The 20,299-nt window shown below is 43.2% G+C and overlaps 1 protein-coding gene across 2 annotated transcripts in view; it reads left to right on the top strand.

Moving 5' to 3' along the window:
• Window positions 1–20,299, top strand: part of XYLT1 (xylosyltransferase 1) — a 206,815-nt gene that overhangs the window by 146,483 nt on the left and 40,033 nt on the right. For both annotated transcript variants that reach the window (XM_075515567.1, XM_075515568.1), the window contains one exon: window positions 16,492–16,572. In XM_075515567.1, the coding sequence (XP_075371682.1) occupies window positions 16,492–16,572 (81 nt within the window). The remainder of the gene's footprint in view (window positions 1–16,491; window positions 16,573–20,299) is intronic.

Raw genomic sequence — 20,299 nt, 5'->3', positions numbered from 1 at the left:
CTTCGTCCTTTGGGATGTGCTCCAGAATGTGGTTCTTCCTCCCAAGCTTTTTTTTTTTTTTTTTTTTAAATAATCCTGAGTAGTGCAAACTAGTCAGAACTTTAGATCTTGAGATATTGTGGAAGCTTTGATCTGGTGGTGCAGAAATTCAAGACCTACATTTTGCTGTGCAATCCCAGGTAGAATTAGTGGCTAGTTGGCTTTTACAGTTGCACCTTATTACAGTCGAATACTTAATTTCTGCTCGTCCTGCACAGCATTATTAGTCGCAATATGTTTATGATACTTGTGAATCTCTTTCTATATAAATAGTGAATCTATATATATAAATAGGGGTGCTGAATACCATTGACTATGTTTGTGACTGTGCTTCTGTAGTTCCAGGCTGATCGGAGGGGATGAAGCCCTAAATGGTTCATTGTAGCACACATTCCACTTGCCGCACGCCATTTAATTATATCTATCATTCAGCATTACTTGATGAAACAGCTGTAGGCACAAGCATCCCTAACCTTTCATCAGGATAATTGCACTCTGCCACATTAGGAACTGGTTTGGAGCCAAGTCTTTTCCAAATGCAGAGTTGATCTGTGTTTAAAAGTTTGCTGCCCCAAAGTAACTTCTAGCAAGTAACCTTGCAACAATGCATTCTTGGGGCAGCTGAAGACTAAAAGGTCCATAAATCCAAATTGGTTATTTGTGTCACATTATGGCTTTAAATAATTGGGGCAGCCTTGAAGGATGTTTTAGCACTGACTCAGATCATTGTATTCTGAAAATGGGATGCGCCATGCCATCCAGCCATGCCATAGCTTCCAGATGGTTTCTGTGGCAAGGGCTTGCAGGAACCGTGGCTATGCATGCCCTGTGAGGGTCGATGTCATTGCTAAACCTTAGTATAGGTGGTATCGTGTAGGCACTGAAACTGTTCCCGCAGGGCTCAAGTCATGTTGCTGGTGGCAGCTACAGAACTATAGCTGAAGGCTGAAACACCCTGGTCTTTCTTCTCTATGTGAAACTGGTACATGTGGTGTGTCAAGAGATACCAGTGCTGGGTATCATCACAAAGTGCCTGGAGGACCTCCAGGTTTGTGAACCATTGCAGCCCTGGAGGGGAGAGGCAGCCAGGCCGTCGCTCCAGGTCACCTCCTGTCTGCTAGGCAGTAGGGCTTGGCAGGGTCAGGAGATCAGCTGGTGACAGACTGCCTAACTTAAATTCACATGCCCTTTTTATAGTCTTTTCTTGAGTTGAAGTGAACCACTGGTTCTCTTCTGATCTCGTGGTTAAATAAGACTGTATTGGTTGCAGCTCTGTTGAGCACAGCAGTGAGTGGGAACACCAGCCTCCCACCCTCCCAGTTGTCTTATCGTTAGCCCCAGTTATATCAGTTAATGGATCTATACATTCCCTTTGTAGCTTTCTCGCTCAGACCTCCTCTCTGCCCCATGTTTGTGCCCCTCATCCCAGCGCTGCATTCTTTACTGACTTACTCCAAAACAGTCCCAAGGAAGAGTAGGGCAGGTCATCAGCTGGCACAAATTGTCAAAGTAAGATTATTGCTCAACCCAAATAAAGGTAACAAAATGTGACCTTCTGTTGTTAAAACCAATTAAGTTTCCTTCCATCAACTCTCAGTTCATTATCCCATTCAGCCCCCCAGGCCTGTTCTTCCATCTTTTCAGGCTTGGTGCAGAATTAATGTTAAATCCCATTAGCCTGACCCCGTTTTCCCCATTTTGCCTTCTGGTCCTTTGAACTGATGCGCTCCGACAGGTTGATTCAGCAGCTCAGGGATCAAGGGAGTGGCAGGCCCACGAGGAGCTTCGGGAAGGGCCTGGTTTACTCGAATTCACTTTACTTTTAAATGAGGATTGTGAAAGGGCCTCCGCAGCGGGGTCTCACCGGGAGGAGGACGGGCTCTCGGCTACCTCCCTGGCGCAGCGAGCACCGCGTGGCCCCTCTGCTAGTGGGGTCTCACCGCTCATCTCTTGGGGTAACTCTAGTTAGGAGATTGAAGCTCATCGCTGGGTGAGTGTATATTCCCTCTTGCCTTTTCCTTGGAAAGTGAGGGGTGGGGGAAAAAAAAAAGTTTCTTTACCCAGATAAGTCTTTCCCACTGCATCAGAAGGACCGTCTGCTCTCAGAGCAATGTGAGACTATGTTGGCCACTTTTTGTCTAGGTTTATGCCACAAATTAAACAGGGAGATGGCAAGACCCAATACCAATATTGAGTGACTAAGCTATACGTTGTGGCCTCGTAAGGGCTTTCCTGCTCCATTTTCCAGCAGTGGGACGGTGGTCTCAGGTTTCCTGCTGCTTGCAAGCTTAGCATGAGCGCTTTCCATTTCTTTATTGACATGAAGCATTGGGTAGCCACTGTGTTGTGTGGCGGCAGGGAATGTGCCTGGTGAGCTTTGCGTTTGAGAGCATGCCTGCCGTGCTTTCCCCTGCGGGGAGCTGGGAGGTGGCCCTGCAAAGGGGGGCTGTGGCGGGGTGGCTCCGGTGCCGAGCCGAGTGTGCGGGGAGGAACGTTTTCGCTCGAGTCCTGCAGTGAACCGCTCTTTGGTGTTTTGCCAGGCATGTGCTGATTTTGAAAGTGATGTAGGGAAGATATGATTTCATGGCTCTCATTTCCTGATATGACAAATGGGTGAGGGTGGGGTGATGGGGTGAATCACAGCTCATGAGGAGCACGCAGAGTGAGAACAAGCTATGTTTCAGAAACTGAGAAATGACCAAAATTTAACATTTAAGCTGGAAAAGTGGCACCTTAACAACTGTATCCAGAAAAGCAAAGATTTCTCATGAGCCTTAAGTTGCAAGGCTGTTGCAGCTGATTGAGGAGCACACAGCCCACAGTGATGGCCTTTAAATCCGAGGTGGATCTGCTGGGTAGACCCATCCCTGGCACGCAGCCTGGCCTCGACCGGTACCTGTGCACGTGTCACCCTCACGTTATCCTTCTGCATGTGACGATGAGGATCCTAGCCCCAGGGTGAGGTGTCTGAGGAGGGCAGGGCCGGGCCGTGCCCACGGCTGCGTTTCTTCACAGCTGCCGGAGGGTCTCCGCTCTGGCAGGACAGCAGGATCGCCCCCCAGACTGACAGACTGCGATCTGCAGACAACACTCGGCAATGATGAGCAGGGTGGAGAAGGCAGTGGTGTTGATGCTGCTTGTGACTGAGTTTATTTCACATAAAACATTCTCAAGGTCTCTTTCTTCCCACTTTCTTGGAAGAAAGTGAGCATTTTTTATTACAATTACTCAACCTAATGAGCAAATAATTTTTCTTATTGACTTGTACAAATAAAATTTCAGATGGATGCAGGAATGTATAAATTAGATGAAGTGAACGGTTGCTTTAAATATATGCTCATATTTAATTTTAATTTCTTCTCTTTTACACAAAACTCTTGGTAATTTAATTTTGGAGACAGTAAAAAAAATTGCTGAATATAAAATATGCCATGTAAAATATACACGGTATAAACAAACAAAAAGATCCCATTCAGCCCAATATCTAGATTTTTTTCTTTTAACCAAAGTCTCAGTAATTTGAGTAATGGACTTGTTGATCATTTCTGCAGCTCACTCCACTTGCTTATTTAATCAGTGATTATTGTTTTCATCAAAATGGGATGTGTCATGTAGGCAGATGAGGTTCTACATGAATATGCAATGGCAGACAAACAGTGAAAAAAGGCAAAGCGGGGAGCATCATTCTGTACTAAATAAAATCCCAGTGCTTTGATAAACCTAAAAATCTATCATGTTTGGGTTTAATAATTAAATATCCTTGGGTATTAGCAGCTGGTTGGGCAAGTATTTCACTACTATTTTTTTTTAGATACTTTTCAGCAAATATATTAAGTGGGCTCAGTTCTTTTTGTGAGATAGGATGGTCATGTCTGCCTTAACTCTTTGTAGTGCTGCATCCTTACAAATGATACCCTCGCACTGGTAGGAGGATGGCCTGCGTTTTGGTCCATCAAGAGTTCGTGTGTTAGCTTGTTAAATGTGGTAGTTTTCTATATTGATCTCTGCGTTGATGCAGTTGATTAGTAATGGAATGGCTTGTTATTGTAATAACAGGTAAAGACAACTTAGTGAAAAGTAAGTTATCTTGGCAAATACATTTCAGCAGCTGTTAGAAATCATGTAGCAACTGGCAGCAATTACATTTTCTGCCACTCTGACACATTAATGAATAGGCCTTATGGAAAAAAATGGTTGCTCGGGAACTTTTCCTATGGAGAATTACCTACTGTAAAACATGGAAGCAAGGAGAGACAGAGCAGTTTTCAGAATGATAGGAAGACAGTGCTAATTTAATCTATTAACATGCTATCCACACACGCTAACAACATACCTTCACAGCCTAATCAGTCTAGCCTCTAAACTGGGAAACACCACAAAACTTTTGTTACGATTTCCCATAACCCATTCCAAGAACACAGAGCCAGGTTTATGGTCTGGCTTACGCTAGCGTAAACTGAGTGTGCTGCACTGATTTTTGAGCATTACAGATATGAAAACAGAATGAAATTCAGTCTTTTACATAGGGCTTTTATCAGCTGAAAAGGGGATAGAAAAAAGTATTTTTTCATTGATTAAAGGAATTGCAAGAGCGAACCTGTCTCACTGTTGAGGGTGCTAAGAATATTAGTATCTTAAGGAACAAAGTAATGGTTAATTTGTGTACTGCTTTCTTCCAACTCGCACCTGGTAGAAGAATGGGCAGAAAGTGCAGTTACCGATGTTTCTGTCATTCACAAGCTATTTCTCTGGTGGGAGAAAACTCTTATCGTCATAAAAGTTGTTAAATAGGAATATGCTGAAAAGAGAGAAAATAACACCCAAGATGTTGTTTGTTTGTGTTGTTTTTTTTCTTGAGGGGTTGTAAATAACATCATTAAATTTAGACATTCTTGGCATGAATCTTCTTTAAACATGCATCTCAATGTAAATAGCAACGTGGCTTAAAGCTGTGTAGCTAACCTATTCAGGTATGCTGCTGCTTCCTGCTTACTATTTATCAAAATGATCATTTACGTCAACACTCAACTTCCTTATAGATAGAGATGTAAAATATGATAGACCTTTGACAGTATAATATTAAAATAGCCTTTCTGCACTGAATTTTCAGCGGATAGCGTATGTTCATTAGCTTTGCATTCTGCATTCAATCACTTCATACAGTCTTAATAGAAAAAGGTTAAAAACGTTCAGACTTGGACACATTGATGTCATCCACCTAACCGGCGCAATTTTATCGTGAAAATCACAATTCTTTCCATTTATCCTAACCACAGCTACCTTGGAAAGTTGCTGACTAAAGTGTTAATGGCAGCTATTAGTGGAAGGTCAGCTAAAGTGACTAGGAACATTGGCCTCATTGTACTTTGTCCGAACCCATCTGGCTTCGTGCGACAAGTTTCCCATGAAGTTCTTCGCAATACGTGCAAGCTCACCTGCCCCTGCTTGCACTGATGCTTCTCCTCCCTTCGTATCATTAATTTGGGAAGAACTCATTTTGAACCAGAGCGCCGACTGTTGTTGGCTTGTCTTCTGAAAGTCTGCCATGTGGCATGGAGAGTAAATATGGACAAGAACAAGTAATTGAATATGCTGCTCGGGGGAGAGCAGAGTTGAGCTGAGCTGTAGCATTCCTGCCGAGGATCCTGGCCCGGCTCCGGAGCGGCAGCTGTACCCCTCCGTGGGCCCCCCCTTTGGACCAGAGCCAGACACCTTCCACTCTACTGCTGGAGGATGTTGCATCCTGTCTGCAAAGGCAGAAGAGACCCAAAGCACCTGTATGGCTTATCCCTTACATGCCTGTTAACCACAGCAAGGGTGATAATATTTAAACATTGGCTCTACCAGAGAACAAAAATTAAAACAGAAGGTTGTATGTTAGGCTATTTTTTTCAATTTGTAGATTTGTGTTGGTGGGATCAAAAGCCAAAAAAGACTGGAAACAAACTAGGAATGTGCCAGAGCCAAGATAAACAGACTAAAATATGGCTAGACAAATTGCTTGTACTCCAGGCAGACAGAGACGGAAGTGGGGAGCAGGCAGACGTGGCAGCTCTCTCTCTTAAATAGCTTTCACAATTTTTTCCCTTTTTTTTTAATGCCTGTGAACAGAAACTTCAGCTTGTGAATGTGAAATGCACCAATGCCAAAAGGAAATCTGCTTACTCACGCTTGGCACCTTAGTTTAGGAGAGCCAACCCATGTTTGGAGCTGAGGTAACGCGGAGTAAGCATCAAAACTTTGGGTTACTTATCCAAAAAAGCTAAGCATTTTGGATCCAGCTATAATTTGAAGTGTCTAAACCCCACATTGCTGTATTTTCTATTCACCAGTCTGCATTATTTTAATTTCCAAATACGAATAATGGGAATGCCAGCAAGGCTTGATAAACAGTTTTTCCGTACATGCAGTTCAACTAAACTGACTTCTCTTGCGAATGTAGTGGGAAAGGAATTTTGCTTTACTACAGTATATACCTTTAACAAGTTTTCTAGCCCTTATCTAAGTTAGACACATGTTTCTGCCTTTACTTGAAAATATTTGTTGGAAATATGCAATTATAGGCCTTTTTAGCAAAGGCTATGTGTCAGGCGTTCAAGCTCTGGGCTAGCAAGATGAAAAAAGAAAGATACTAGTGGTGATGTGCTGATCATTCATAAACTTAAATAGAGAAATAAATAGAAAATTGTTTAACAAATCAGGGTGAAATGTTTCCTTCCTTTCTAGCAAAATGCTTCTGAATGCATCAACACCAGGTTATTTAGGGAATAATTGTCCTGCATGTAGCTGATTTTCTTTGATTATTTTCATGTGTACCAGGTTCTGTGCAGTTGCACGTTTGGAAGGAGCTTCGGAAGCTTTTGTTATTCAAGTGTTTTTTCAGTGCATTCATTGCTGATAAGCATACGTATAATCTAGGCTTAGTGATTGCATAAAATTAGATTTATGAAAGGAAAACTACTTTAATGCATTTCATAATTTTAATGTAAAATACATAGGGTGCTTTAAAATTGGGGAAAAAAGAGCTGCATATGACACGGTAATACAGAATAGTGTTTTTCTTATTTTCTTATTACTTTTTATCACAGCAGTAGGGATGCTTAGAAAATGTCATTGTCACAGACAAATGAGTTCCTAAGATCACTTCAGAGGTACTCCTGGGACCGAGGGGATTTTTAAAATTGTTTTATAGACATCAGTGAGTTAAACCATGGGTGAGTTGTGTGATATACCTATGGTAGAGATGGACAAACTGAGGATTGACCTCCCTGGACAAGTCCCCTTAATAAGCGTACTTGTGCTCCTAAGAGATCTAAGATTAGTTAAGGGACAGCTCTCAGCTCTTAATCTTGTGTGTAATCTTTGCACGTGCTGCTTCCTAACACAGATGTGTAGACCCTTACACATAAAGTAATTTATGAGAATATAGTGTGAAAGTTGCATCGTTTCAGAAGAGCTACAAGTGTGCTACGGTTAAGCACATGCTGTTAAGGGCTTTACTGGATCAGAGACACATTGATTGTGCTATAGTATGGTGTGTTTGATAAGATCCTGGATAATTTAACCCCTTGTGTTGGAATTGCACTATGAAATAATTGGAAATTGAGTAGATTACTTTATGCCTAGCAAATAGCTAAAGAAAGTCAAATGCAACAAGTTAAAAAGTTTTAATGAGTGCATGTGGTGAGTATTTTATTATCATAAAAGCTGTAGGGTTTATTAGCTGATACAGGGCTGGAGTTTTTCATTAGCCAAAGGCATTTCAAGGTTTCATGGGATATAGCTGGAAAACATTCCAAACAAACGAATATTCTATTTTAAAAGAATAATGAGACGTTGAGGGTTTTTATAAACTCCAAGGTTTGCTAAACCAATATCTCTAATTAGATGAAGAAACTCTCTATAGAGGCTGTGTCTCTATAGAGGCATCAACGGCTGTGCACATAGCAAATGTTTTAAGCATTTACATATCAAATACTGCTGGCAGCGTTTTGGCTGCAGTCCAGAGCTGTAGATAGTTTTAATCACATTTGTTCATTAATCCTTGGTGGAATTCTCTTATATGGTCTCTTTAGGATTTGCATTTAAGCATGTGCTGCTGCTTGTCAGCAGTGGGCTTATTTATTTATTTCATGAATGCCATCTGAAGCCTTGAATTTATAGAAAATACATTGTGGAGTGGCTCAGGAAGCAGACGATAGAAAAAGTATATTCTTTTTCTCTCAGTAGATCTCCTTTGTACCCAAGCATTTATGTACTCTCGCTAGGAAGAGGTTTATTCAGCAGTGTGACATTTAAAGAAGACTTTCACTCTTTTGTGACTATGTTAGTTCTTTTCTTTTCCATAGGAAACAGACAATGGTTGAATGGGAAGCAGTAATTGAAAGTACAGCAAAGATTATTGTATTACTAATAAAATGTCTTGAGAGTTATACAACAGTGGCAGAGCTGCACTGAGAGTAGCTGCATCCCGTATGATGACTGATCAGTGCCGGGAGCATCAAAATGCAGAAAGCTAATGCTTTGAAATACACGGGTGCGACTTCCCAGCCCAGATGGCAGTGCCGTTGCTGGAGCAGAACTCTAATCTCTCAAGTACTCGAGCGAGCTGAGCTGCTAAGGCAATAGTTTTCTTCCATTATCTTGTTCCTCTGTTAAACCTGACTTGAAAGACAAAACGAGCCATTTAAGACAACACTGTTGTAAAAGCAGAGGTGTTAACAGTCACCTAGAGCCTTCCACATGCAGTTGGCCTCTGAAATCGTATCTGTCGTTCTCGTTTTTATGGCGTGTTTTACGAATGACTGCTGTTATGGGAATCGGCTTCTCTGAGAAATGCCTGCCATGCTAATATTGGTTCTGTGATAGATAGCGAGAGCTAAATATAGCCTTCCCCTTTCTTTGCATTTTTAGATGGCAGAGTCTTTTCTTGCTACAGCCAGGATCAGGCTCCTCTGAGCATCCCCTTGCACTAAATTGCCTTCGGGGAGAGAGGAGGAGTTGGGAGCATCAGTGAGAGGGTCAGGCTGCATATCCAGGGTCCAAAAGCTTGAACCCTGCAATGAGAGGTTTCTTCCTGTATTGTTATGCTGCATTTGCGTGGTTGATCATCTTGCTATAAGGGTTTCCTTCAGGAAGAGGTCTTGTAGGTTTTTGCTTTTTTCTGCTGAATCATTCCACTGTTGTATCCTTTTCTTAGATTACCCGTGCACGCCATGCACACACGCCCACACGTGTGCTAGCTGGCACGGTGGCAGGGCCAGTATGGATCAGGGTCCCTTACTGGAGTAGGAAGATCCCACCCAGCTTCACTGCCAAGTGCTGCCATGTCTCCAGCAGACACGGGAGCGAAGCTTTCAGAGCGCACTGGATGCTGTACAGGTGTAGGTGGGAATTTGCAATAATTTTTCCCCGTCTCCTGGATTGCTCTCCTTCCTCCCCACCGCCTCTGCGCCTCGCGGTGATGCAGGGCTGCTGGCAGCTGCAGAAGCTGCTGAGCTGGTCTGAACACCTGCGCTCCTTGTGAAAGGGGGAGAGGGCAGCAGGCGGGATAGCCCCAGGCTAGGAACAGTCCGAGAAGGAGCTCTCCTTCTGCCACAGGGGTCTTGGCAGCGATGGCATGTCCTAATACTTTACAATAATGTGTTAAGTAAGATTAAATTAATCATTTATTGAAATCAATGAGCTTAATCATAATTATTAGGATTTATTGAAAAGAAGGTAGCAAAATTGAAGGCTCTCAGCTCTTCCACTTCCAGGCTCTTCTGTGCACATCTGCATGTTTAACCATGGAGTGATATGCTTAACTCTGAGTAGATGAGTTTGCCCCATAATTCCAGTTTTCTTCTCTGAAGTCTTTTTCTTCTCTAGGGACCTTCTAGAAATAGTTCCTTGGCAAAGAGCTGCCGGGATTGCTGTACATCTGGGCCCTGTAGGGCTGTGCCTTCGCACGGTCACAGTGATCCTGGGAAAGGAAACTGTGGAGGGGAGTCAGGCGGGTACGGGTGGAAATACCAAAGCTTTGGACACTGAGAGAACTTGTAACAGTTTTGACTTACCTCTTCTAACTATGCATTTGCCTTCATCATCCTTGCTTCAGAGGCCCTTCATTGCTGCTTCAAACCACATTAGCCTCCTTACCCTACTCTCCCAAACACTTTCCCCTTTATGTTTGTTACCCTGGTTTTTTTGTCTGTTCCGCTGCTTTCATGATACTCACCTACAGCACCCCGCACCACGGCAGATCTGCCACTATGTTTGCTGACACCACTGTTGACCACGGCAAGGGCTAACCCCCTCCCTGCGCTCACGTCCCTCTTTGTTGCCACTAAGCCTTGTGCAGCGGCTAGCAGGCTTGCCTTTAGATAATGCTAAATTAATCATGATTAATAATTTTACCCATTTTCAGTGTGCCGTCTCCTCACAAGTGGATATGTTGTTCTGTACTAACCTAGGCTGTTTGAATTGCACCGAAAGCAAGCATGCGGCCCAGCATGGAGGTGTGTGCGTCGGTGTCTGGTGAGACCGGCTGCCTGCATTCAGGAGCTGCCCTCAGACCCCAGGTGCTGGTGTCACGGCTCAGCATCGTCACGGTCACTGCAGTGCAGCTGTTTGAGTTCAGCACTTCAGTATTGTTCTTCTAGGGAATACAGCCTTTGTCTTTGCAAAATATGGTAAATATATGAAAAAAATCTCAGAGCTGTGGCTGCAGAAGCGTTGTCAGCAACGCTGTAGGTGCCTGTGCATGCTCAGTTGCAAGGACTCCCAGGTTTGGTGATTGCTGGTTGCTGCAACTAAAAGCTATCAGGCACTTACCTAACTGCGGCAGGATGGTTTGCTGGGGAAAAGTTGGGCAGCTTGTAGACGCCCCAGTCCTGCTGTTGCCGTCGTCTCAGTAATGTCGCATGGTTAACATAGCAATTACTTACGTGACCAGCACTGTGAATTGTCGCAACCTAGGCACACTTATATTTCTTTTGCTGAGAGCGTGTCAGTAGGCAGGGTAACGAAAAGTTCCTTTTGTCCCATGTATGTAGCAATAATAAAGGTGTTAATATTTTTTTTACCTGTCAGATTAGAAAACGCGCAAGAAAAAAACTCTTCCACACACTAAGATTACAACAGTGACAAAAGCACTAAAGGCAAAAATCACATTCAAATCAAAGTAGTGCTTGGGGAGAAAAACCGCTGATAGGCCAAGATACTGTTGCTTCCAGCAGGCTTTGCCCTTGGCTTCTGGAGAAGTGCGGAGCCAGGACTGAACAGATCTGTTTTTAAACAATTTTAAAGCCACATTTTAATTGTCTTGCTCTAGCTTTTCATATTCCAACATTGTAATTTACAAGTAACCACATTAGTGTTTAAAGTGAGTTACAGCTGCCTGGAAGGGGTAGTAGAATCCACTTCTCAGTGCTGATGCTTTCATGTAAGAGCAGGCGAACAGGAAAAGAGAAGAAAAGAAAATAAGGCCAGCTTAGCAGCTGTCCCTAGCCCATGCTTGTGCATGTAATTCAGGATAAGTTCATGACAGACTTTTAAGTTGGGACAACGTGGGGTATTCCTGGTGAATGAAGTGCTGAGAACGACCTGGCAAGAGCCAGCGCAGTAAAAGCTATCCCTTCCCAGGCACTGCTGGTGAAGCAGGGCTGAAGAGAATGAAGTTGCCTATAGAAGTCTAAAGCCCAGCAAGACCATAGGAAAGATTTCCATGGATTTCATTAGATTTCATCTCAAACCTTGAGCCAGTAACAGAAGAATTCTCCAGTACAAGAGCTGCTTTCTAAGCAGAAACATTGCATATATGCATAACATCTAAAAACATTTATTTAGCCTTACCTTTCTGGTAGATCAGAAATTAAGTGGCTAGGAGACAGAGAGATGATCTATGCTTTGTATGCAGATGCACTGCAGCCCCTAGCACTTTTTATGAAGTTTGAAACAAGATTGCCCAGTCTGATCCTTGATAAAGGAAGTAGTATATAAAGCTAGTCCGGGGATTTACCTGAAATGAGGACATTTTTTGAAGGTGAGTTCACTTGAAGCAGATGGCAAGCTGAACCTTCCTACCTGTGACCTCGCCTGCTGAAGCAGAAAAGAAACCAAAAGAGATTTTTGGCAGCGCTGCCTCTGCCACAGCATCATCGTGGGTGGCTCTGGAGTTTGGGCTGGGTTTCAGTTAAGTTGGTGGCTTTTTGAGTTGCAGCAATCTGTGGTCCCCAGGAAGTTTTTCTTACTGTCACTGCTCCCTGTTTTGATCTGCAAGGTCTCATCTGTCTGCAGAGCCGCAGCCTGCTCTATGCCTGGGCAACCCCCCGGTTCCCAGTCCAGGCTGCGGGGGGGAGCCCCAGGGTCTACGCTGGGACAGGCAGACCAACACCAGCGTGTCTGCAGTACCCCTCTGGAGAGAGGCACCGGGCTCTCGCCACGCAGGGGGCAGCCCCTGCAGTACCAAAATAGCAGAGTCCAACCCCAGAATCCAACAGAGCAGTTGCTCTTTCCTTCATCTGATTCCTGCACAGAATTAAACTATCTTGTTTCCGTACCTGTGTGCTGCCAAAAGTTTCTGAACTTTTGATCTAACTTAGCCAAATTGTTATGCAATTGAATAAGTTTTGACATATGAATAATCCCATTGAAGTGACTGCTATTCCTTACATCCTTCAAGCTGCCCATGCATTAAAGTACCTTGCTGAATCAAGGACATTTATATTAGCCTTCACTATCTTCCAAAAGTAACAATCGCTTGTTTTCCTTTCCTCAGATTCTCCAAAGACTTTCTTAATCTGTTTTCACAGCTGTAAACTAAGAGGAATCTCTGCTCTTTGCTTGTATTAGTCACCAGGACTTGGAGAGTTTGCTTAAAACCAGCAAGCCCAGCATTGCCTTCTGTTCTCCGCAGTGTTCGGCTGTGGTTGTGCACAGGGGCACACTCATACCGCTTCCTGGGCAGACGTGCCAGCACGTTCAGACAATGCAAACACAAAGTCAGTGTTTCTCTTTCCAGTTTTCTGTTTCAGTCCCCAGTGTATATGCCATATTCTGAAGTTATTGCAATGCTCAGCATGTGTATGTGCTTACTGAGTGCCTGGTTAGCTTGCTCCAGGACACCTCAGTCCCAGGCCAGGGGCTGCTCATGAGAAAACACTAATAACAGACCTTGCTTTGCTTTGCAATATCTTCTGAGTTCCCTTCTTGCTATAGGACTCACCTTTCTCTTCCTTAGACCTCTAACTCTAATCTTGACCCTGACCCCAGGCTGAGCCCCAGCACGGGGTCTCAGCCACGTCCCCAGGTTGAGCAGTGCCGAGGGTTGAGTCACCGGCAGCCCTGGAGCTGCTTTTGCAGCGTCCGCAACCCCCCCACCTCCCTGGCCAAGTGCTCCCATCCTCTGAGCCCGACCCCGTGGGAGGCTTGGCTGAGTTTTGCTGCGTGGCATCTCCGCAAGCGGGCATGGTGCTCTGCCCCTGCTACCTCCGACCACCCTTGCTGCAGGAGGGGAGCAGCAGTACCTTATTGAAGTGACCTCAGTAAAGTTCTGGTAGAGATGGACCCCTCTGTCCCAGCTGGCAGACCTGCCCTTGCTTAACACCAAATCTACATCAGTGAAGTTGAAAATGCTTCATTTCCCCATCAGGCATCTTCACTTGTCATCTTCTCGTGGAAGCCCTTGCACGCACACAATCTGTCGCCACACTTGGAGTTCACTCGAGGACTAGTTTCCCGTTTCTCTCTGTTGCACACCTGAAAGCCTGCACATTTTCTCTCAGCCTCGCTACTCTCTCATCATCTCCCTCCTGGCTAACAGCACAGGTAACCAGCTGACTAATCCTTTTCCCTGATGCCTTGCCCTCCGAGTGAGTTTAATAACAAAAGGAAATAAAAGCGGGAGCTGTGTGGATGCATCTATCAGCTCCAGCCTCACACACCAACTGTGGAAAGGTTCTTTCCTCGATCTGTATTCATGCTGTGTTACACACTAGGGAAACTGATAGGAATGTAGTATGTATATTAGTGTGTTTTAGTCAGTAGTGTGAACTACTCTCCCTATCCCCATGACTTTTTTATTTCCTTCTTGGGAAGGAAATGCTAGAAATATGTTGCACTTGTTGCTTTCTGTTATACTGTGATGGTTAGTAAAAGATTTTGTGCCAGATTTATGCTCAGTGAATTATCCCTGAAATTTGTGGAGCTATGGCAGAATTTATTTGGCAGCATGGAGTTGATGTTGTTCCCAGTGATGTCTTCAGCTGAAAATCTCAGCTTTCCATTGCCTTACTCAGAGAATAAATAGGCCCATTTCTTTAGTATTTCTCAGAAGGAGTGCCAGAGGCACTGCCACGGTGTAGACTCTGCTGCCGCCGTACATGAAGAAGTGTGGTAGCAATCTGTGCCAGAGGCATTTAGGAAATACAGCCCTGAAGGCAAAGTTTTCTGAGAGGTGAGGAGGATGTTAACAGCTGCATTAGCATCTATGGCATGTTCAATACCTTTGATTTTCTTTTTAATGTCATGTGGTGGAATAATTTGGAGGTGGTGCACAGCATCCTCGTGATATTGGGGCCAGAAGAAGCAGTTTGAATGAAAGCTTAATAGAAATTCAGTGTGCTCCCATGCTGAGCACAGAATTGGTTGACCGCATAAATCTAAATGTCAAATAACTAGAAAGTTTTACCAAATGGAAATGTGATGCTTTATTTCTATGTTGTCAACACATGAAAAGAAGCATACTTAATTGACAAAGAGTAAAACTCTGTGTAAGTTCTTTTTTTTTTTTTAATCTTAAAAGTAGGACCAAGATGCCACCACTGTTTTCAAGAAGTGGGAAAATGACAATTATTAATTATTTTGAGAGTTAAAAATCATGTGGGCATTTATAAACATTATCTAAAAAGTGAGAAGCATTGAAAACTTTGTATGGCAGCCCCAAGTCCAAATACACTTGGTAGAGCACTGCTGAATAGTGAAATATAGGTTGGTGAGCAATCTGGAAATGATGGTGTTTTATTGAGTGGTGTGGATTGTTACTTCGGTTGATTTGATTTTTATCCTGTAAGGCAATTAAAGCTCAAGCACTTCCAAACTTGGTTATATTTCTAAAGATCATCTTTGTGTTGCCAGCTTTTGCCTAGAAACTCACCCGAAGATGTCAGCCATTGAAACCATTTCATGTGGAAGCATTGCTAAGTAAATTCACTAAATGCCTATTCATCCCAGTAAGATGGAGAATCACTGGAGCAGCAAATGTGAAAATCTGCACAGCTTACTATACAGAAAGCAGTTTTCTGAGGTTGCCAAATTGAGATGCAGAGTCTGACCCTGGGAGGTATTACAACTCACATGAGTGAGCATAGAAGGAGGGTCTCAGCTCCTACAGCCTGGTCGTTCAGGCTGGTTGATAGGCAGATACTTCATTTGGTCCAGATAAAATCAATGGTTAACTTGTTCTTTATTCATCAGTTCAATAATGAAATGCTACCTGTGATGACAGAAGAACTTGGTTTTATGAGATACGAAGATAGTTTACTAGGCTGATAGCATTCCAAGTTGTTGCAGCCTGACCCCAGAAGTTAAACACATTTTGTACAGGATTCTGGTTTAACTTGGTTTTCTGTGGCTTATAATAATGAAATGTTTTCAAGATACAGTACTATTGACAGCTGTTTTATCTTTAGTTTTTCTGCCATCAACTCCATTACAGACCATTGCTTAAATGGTGTTGTATCTATAATGTTGTGGTTTTGAATGCAACTCAGGAGATGAAGATTTTTTTAATATGGTTTATTCAGTTTTCCTAAATATGCTGACCTAGATAAATAGAGAACATTTTTGCTCCATTGTTAAAGGAATAACAGATCACAAAAGCTGTCAAGCATAAATACATTCTTGGACATGTCAGCTGAAATTTTGAAAATACTGGTGTCAGATTGCCACTCATACTAATTGGAATTAACCTTCTAAATTTCTTTGTTCCTATTAATTATATTGGGATTTTGACAACAAATTCTCTTGCTTTATGCATTTTGACCTTGACCTCTTCTCTGTTACAAAGATGAAAACAAATACGATGCCAATAGATACTTAACCAAATTCCCTGGGAAAGATCTAGCAAAGCATGTAAAATGGGACTATCGATGCAGTCATCTCACAGCTGGATTTTCATATTTTAAAAGTGCTGAGCAGTATTACTTAATACATACTCTGTTACAATGCTTAAAACATCTGCCAAGAGTTGATATGAAATTCATGTAATAAAGCTGTGCTTCTTTCCAAGTACATTTCCCTGAGTAGAGGGAGGCAGTGAAGTTTAGCAGCAGGATGGAAGTTTTTTCAGCAACTGCCTCCTTCAAAGAGTCTGTGGATGGTCCCCAAATGAGAACAATAAGTACATAAATTACTCTAAACATAGGAGTTTTCGTAGTGTAATTTGTGCATCTTTTGTTCTTTCTCTTGCAGGACAAATGACCAGCTAGTAGCATTCCTGTCTAGGTATCGTGATATGAACTTCTTGAAATCACACGGGAGGGACAACGCAAGGTAAGCTGGTCCTTTCCTCAGCTTATTCTAACCATGGCACTGAGACTTTTTGCATAGTGACGGTTTTCCAGCGTTATCTGGGTGAAGAAATCCCTAGTCCAGGAAAGAGAAGCAAATGAGGAGGAAACCCTCTCCTGAGGACAGTTGTTTGTTGGTCCAGAATGGCTCCTCCCCAGAACCAGTTTGCAAAGATGCTTTTGTGGGGAGGAAGACATTAAGGACTGATACTTGCTCCCGCCTTGGGGCCTGGCACAGATCAATGTTTCGGGAGCAAGTGGAAATTGCCCCGCACAACAGCACTTCCCTGCCCCAGTCAGTCCCAGCCACACTGGTGACCAAGACCTGCACTGACTGGGGTCCGCAGCAAAGCCTTGTGCAAGCAGAGCTCCTCGGCAAGGTGTGGGAGCCTGTACCAGCCTGCACATCCTAGTGAGGGTGAGGATGGTGGCTGGAGGGTTATCATGATCTGCTACAGTTCTGAAGTCCTTGGATCAGTGTCCCTCTTCATCCATGCTGCGCAGGTCTCAGGGAGAAGAGGATGTGCTGTGTTGCCCACAGTGCATCAGTAATACTTACAGCTTTGTGCTTTGAGGGAGCAGCAGTGGCCAAACACCATGTTTCCAAAGCTTTAAACAACCTCCGCCAGTGGAAGATCTTTCCTGTCTGATTGCAGTGGTCCTCTTTTCCTCTTTGTTGATAGTTTTTCTTTTCTTCTTTATTGCTAGTTTTGTACTGTAACAGCAGTCTTGCAACAGTTCCAGCAACTCCATATGCTGAGTCCCAGTGGCTTTGCACCTAAAAGTATTGTTTTGTTCTGCCTGGGTCACCAGGGCGTCTCTTTATTCTGTAAAATGTCAAGCGTACTGTAAGGCTGGGATCAGATAGCGTACATAGAGAACCTGACACATCAAGTTGCATGTTCAGTGCAGCAGGTGGGTAGAATAACACACAGGTCTCTCTTACTTCTTGGCTGCTCTTGCTTTTGTCACTAGATTTATCAGCTCTGTCATGTTCCTGTTTAAATGAAGTCCTCACAAGCATTCATCTTGTGCACGCAGAAATTCTATAGCAGGTAGTGAAAAATAATACTGTAAGGAATATTTAAATCTGAGTCAACAGTTTTCACAGGAGAGTCTCTGGTTGGGGAAATGCAGGGTGTCAGAGTGATTGGCAGGCTCAGCTCAGGCGGGCAATAGTGATCGACAGCAGAGTTAAAGTAGAAAAGGGAAGAGAAACAGCCAGGGAAAAGCAGTCAGTCTCTTACGCCTTTTTGCTCCTCTGGTGCACCTGATTCTTCTCAAATTCCCTGAGCTGGCTAAGGAAAATAACTAATGAATTATGACATGCCTGCATCAAGCTGGTTCGAACATGCCAACCTCAGCTGGGTTAGAACAATTTAGATCAATTAAACACACTAATCTGGTATTAATTTAATAATAAAATGAGCTAATGTGCCACTTGTCCTCCCCTCACAGGAATAACAACCCATTTATTAGTTCAATGGTTCCCTTTGACTGTATAAACAATTAAATACCTTTTAGTCTATTACAACATGCCACCGTGTTTTATTTTTTCTCCTGGATTTCTACCGTAAATTCTCTGTGCATCAGGGAACGTAATGTGGGACACAAGTGCAGATTTGCTGCCTCTGTCTGCCATGGTTGTGTAGTCCCCGAGTCCCATAAGCGCTCCCACTGCTGACCACTGGATGAATGGATCCTTTCACGTCGCCCCTTGGCAGCTCCCCAAAATTTCTATCTGGGAGATACAGTGGCTCCCCTCCTCCTGCATAGCCCAGATAACTGTAGAGACGGGACTTAGGCCAGCAGCTGCGGAAGCCTCTGAGTAATATTGGCGTTTGGTAAAAATTCATTCCATTGGTGTCAAAAGCTGGTCAAAAAGCAGTTAGTGCTCTGCTTGTATTGTAGGTGAATTTCCATCTCTCCATCCACCTGTTGAGAGAGAAATTGTATCTCATGTGAAGATCTCTAGCCTGATCTTTCACTTTTAGTGTTTCAGTAACTCAGTCTTGTCTAAACCGGTAAATGTACCGTCTGCTCTGCCCATTTGACACACAATTTCCAATTGAGTTTCATTTTATGCCCAAGGGGTGTAAGCTGTGGTCATGCTGGTGAGGTTTATCCCTGTAGCTGGAATGATGAAATCCTCTGGACTGAAACACCTTGTATAAGCACGGGCAGGTGAGAGGAGACCGAAGGCCCATCTGGGCTGTCACCCCATGTCCTGCTGCCTACAGCCCACGTCCCCGGAGGAGCAGAAGAAGAGGCGGGTAGTGGTGCTTCCTTACAGTCTTCTCCCAGCCCGTTGTGACTTTTGCTTGGGGAATTTCCACAGTCAAACTTGGTGACTTGCTCATTTAAGAGTAAGGGATGGTTATTTTTTTCTATTAATTTTTCCAGTTACTTTTTATATTTTGCCGTTTGCTTTGCCTTTTCACAGCCCTGTGGAAAAGAAATATACCATGGGAGGAATGGTATGGCCAAGAGCTTAGTAAGGTCTAGAAGAGAAGCAACAGAGGCGAGGTTTGGCAACAAAAATTAAAAAAAAAAGACAGCTTTGGAAAGGATTTAGGACACAGGCCAGTCTCCAAGTTATTGGGCAATAGGAGAAAACTCCCTTGGGACTTCCTATCTCAGAACAGACTAGAACAGGATTTTTTGTTTAAAATCGTTAGTGAAGCCATGATAAGGGAGAGGACACTGGACTAGGCTGACTGCCGCCCCATGTACAATAATAATTTTGCTGTTCCAAGGTGTTTTTCTCAAAACAAGTGAACTAATAATACAGGAGCTCAGCATTTAAATATCACTGAAAGCAATGTATAACCCTTGCTGCTACTTTTTATTTGAATTTGTGGATGAATAACGGCTCCTAAACAATAAGCTTTTCAACTGTCTAAGTCTGCTTTGTAAACAACTGGAAACTCTGAATTTTAAGTCATCCTAGTCCCTGCATCATACAACTTCAAGATTAGAAGTGCCATCTTAAAACTGAAATGCTTATACAGCTCAATTACAATGTACTTTGTATTCAAGCCACGTTCACAATCAGTACATGTTTTACTGCCAAATAAGGAGAGAAACCAGGCTTCCTTTTATAGAGTGAAGTTTACTTTTAGTTATGCCAAAGTCATTAAAAAGTGCATCGCTCTGATTTTCCTTTAGTGCCTTCAGAAAAGGGAATGGACGTGAAAATGGCTTCTTAACTCAGCTGGAGAAGCATTATTTCCTTAGAGAGGTGGATGTATGAAATGAAATTGCATACAGTGGCTGGAGTCGTTACATAGTACTTACTGGGCAACACTTAACATTTTCTCCTCTTTTCAGTGTCTTAGACTATTGAAAGCAAAAGAATAACCCTGTAGTTGTATAAGCTATTACAATTTGGAACACCCGGAAGATTTGTTTTTTTGGCAGAGGCTGCACCTGGCTGATGTATTATAAAACGTAAAGACAATCAAATGCAACATCTTCAATGGCAGGCAGAAAAAAGTTTGGTTTTTTTCTAGAAACCTGGCCACAGTAATCATTTGGGAAACAGCGTAAACATGCTGTGAAGGTTGGATGCTGTTACATCTTAGAGGAATCTGGAGATTATAGGTGGAATACAAACAACTAAAGAAAAGGCCATTAGAAGTTTGTTATGTATCTGAGTTCTTTTCTTGTGCTGTTTTTTCTCCTCATTAATGCTGTTCTTCACAGTTGTG

The sequence above is a fragment of the Mycteria americana genome, chromosome 12 (genome assembly GCF_035582795.1).
Source record: "Mycteria americana isolate JAX WOST 10 ecotype Jacksonville Zoo and Gardens chromosome 12, USCA_MyAme_1.0, whole genome shotgun sequence".
Classification (NCBI taxonomy): Eukaryota; Metazoa; Chordata; class Aves; order Ciconiiformes; family Ciconiidae; genus Mycteria; species Mycteria americana.
The sequence above is the reverse complement of the archived record's forward strand: the minus strand, read 5'-3'. Positions and strand labels throughout refer to the sequence as shown.